The sequence below is a fragment of the Epinephelus moara genome, chromosome 10 (assembly GCF_006386435.1).
Source record: "Epinephelus moara isolate mb chromosome 10, YSFRI_EMoa_1.0, whole genome shotgun sequence".
In the NCBI taxonomy this organism is placed as follows: domain Eukaryota; kingdom Metazoa; phylum Chordata; class Actinopteri; order Perciformes; family Serranidae; genus Epinephelus; species Epinephelus moara.
Genome location: NC_065515.1, coordinates 245,495 through 246,508, shown reverse-complemented (window position 1 = coordinate 246,508; position 1,014 = coordinate 245,495). Strand labels below are relative to the sequence as shown.

Here is a 1,014-nt window from a genome sequence, read left to right as displayed (position 1 = left end):
TTTTAAACAGGCTGCATCAAGCTTCCCTCGATGGCGTCCATGCTAAAAGATGTCGAGTGTAAGAAGGAGACAATGGCCAGAAGGTACAGCAGTGGTTTTACTCTGCTTTGTGATTACATACATATTTAGGATCTGAAATGCATCAAATCTTGTTATGCACAACATGCTCAGCTCGGGTCTCTTTTCAGGTATGTCACCAGTCAGAGACACACCATCCAGGTTGACTATGTCAACTACATGGATGAGATAGCAGAGCTGGTGGGNCTCTTTTCAGGTATGTCACCAGTCAGAGACACACCATCCAGGTTGACTATGTCAACTACATGGATGAGATAGCAGAGCTGGTGGGAGTTCGCCCCAACTTCTTGAAGCTGCTGCTGACTGATCCCAGGCTGGGACTGAATGTGATGCTCGGTCCCGGTACTCCGTACCAGTATCGTCTCAAAGGGCCAGGAAAATGGGCTGAAGCCCGCCAGACCATCCTCACACAGTGGGAGAGAGTGGCTCAGCCCATGCAGACCAGACCCTGCTGTGATCCCGAACCCAAGAGATCATTTATGTGGCCTCTGATCCTGTCTGCTTCTGCTGTGGGCTTGGCTGCCTACGTTAACAGGAGCAACCTTCCAGATTTCCTGCAGGATCCCACTATACTGTTGGATAAGATAAAAGCGTACCTGCCTGTATAGTGATGTGAAATTCATACTCGTTCCTCTCATCGTCATGTGTTCTTTTAACACATTCATCATACATGTTTGCTGTATCTCCACTAAACTACACCAGCACCGAAATGCATTTACTAAAATATGCAAGTAGGGATGGGTCACAATTTTTGAATTTTCGAATAGTTGTTTTATTTTGAAAAATCGATTTTTTAATGCGACTATTACTATTCGCCGTCTTATTTCTCCCCTTTATTTGACATGCAATTCAGCTCCTAACCGCACGAGGGCAGTCTAGGATTGCTACAGTGGTGTGAGATGGGCTACCAGCTAGTTTGATGCTCTTCTACAAACA

At 45.9% G+C, this 1,014-nt stretch overlaps 1 protein-coding gene across 1 annotated transcript in view; it reads left to right on the top strand.

The window, feature by feature from the left end:
- The window catches only part of LOC126396855 (flavin-containing monooxygenase 5-like), a 13,974-nt gene extending 12,966 nt beyond the window's left edge, over positions 1 to 1,008 (top strand). Inside the window, exons 10-11 of the mRNA XM_050055202.1 lie at positions 11 to 83; positions 275 to 1,008. Of these exons, the coding sequence (XP_049911159.1) occupies positions 11 to 83; positions 275 to 686 (485 nt within the window). The 3' untranslated portion in view covers positions 687 to 1,008. The remainder of the gene's footprint in view (positions 1 to 10; positions 84 to 274) is intronic.
- Positions 1,009 to 1,014: the final 6 nt, after the last annotated feature.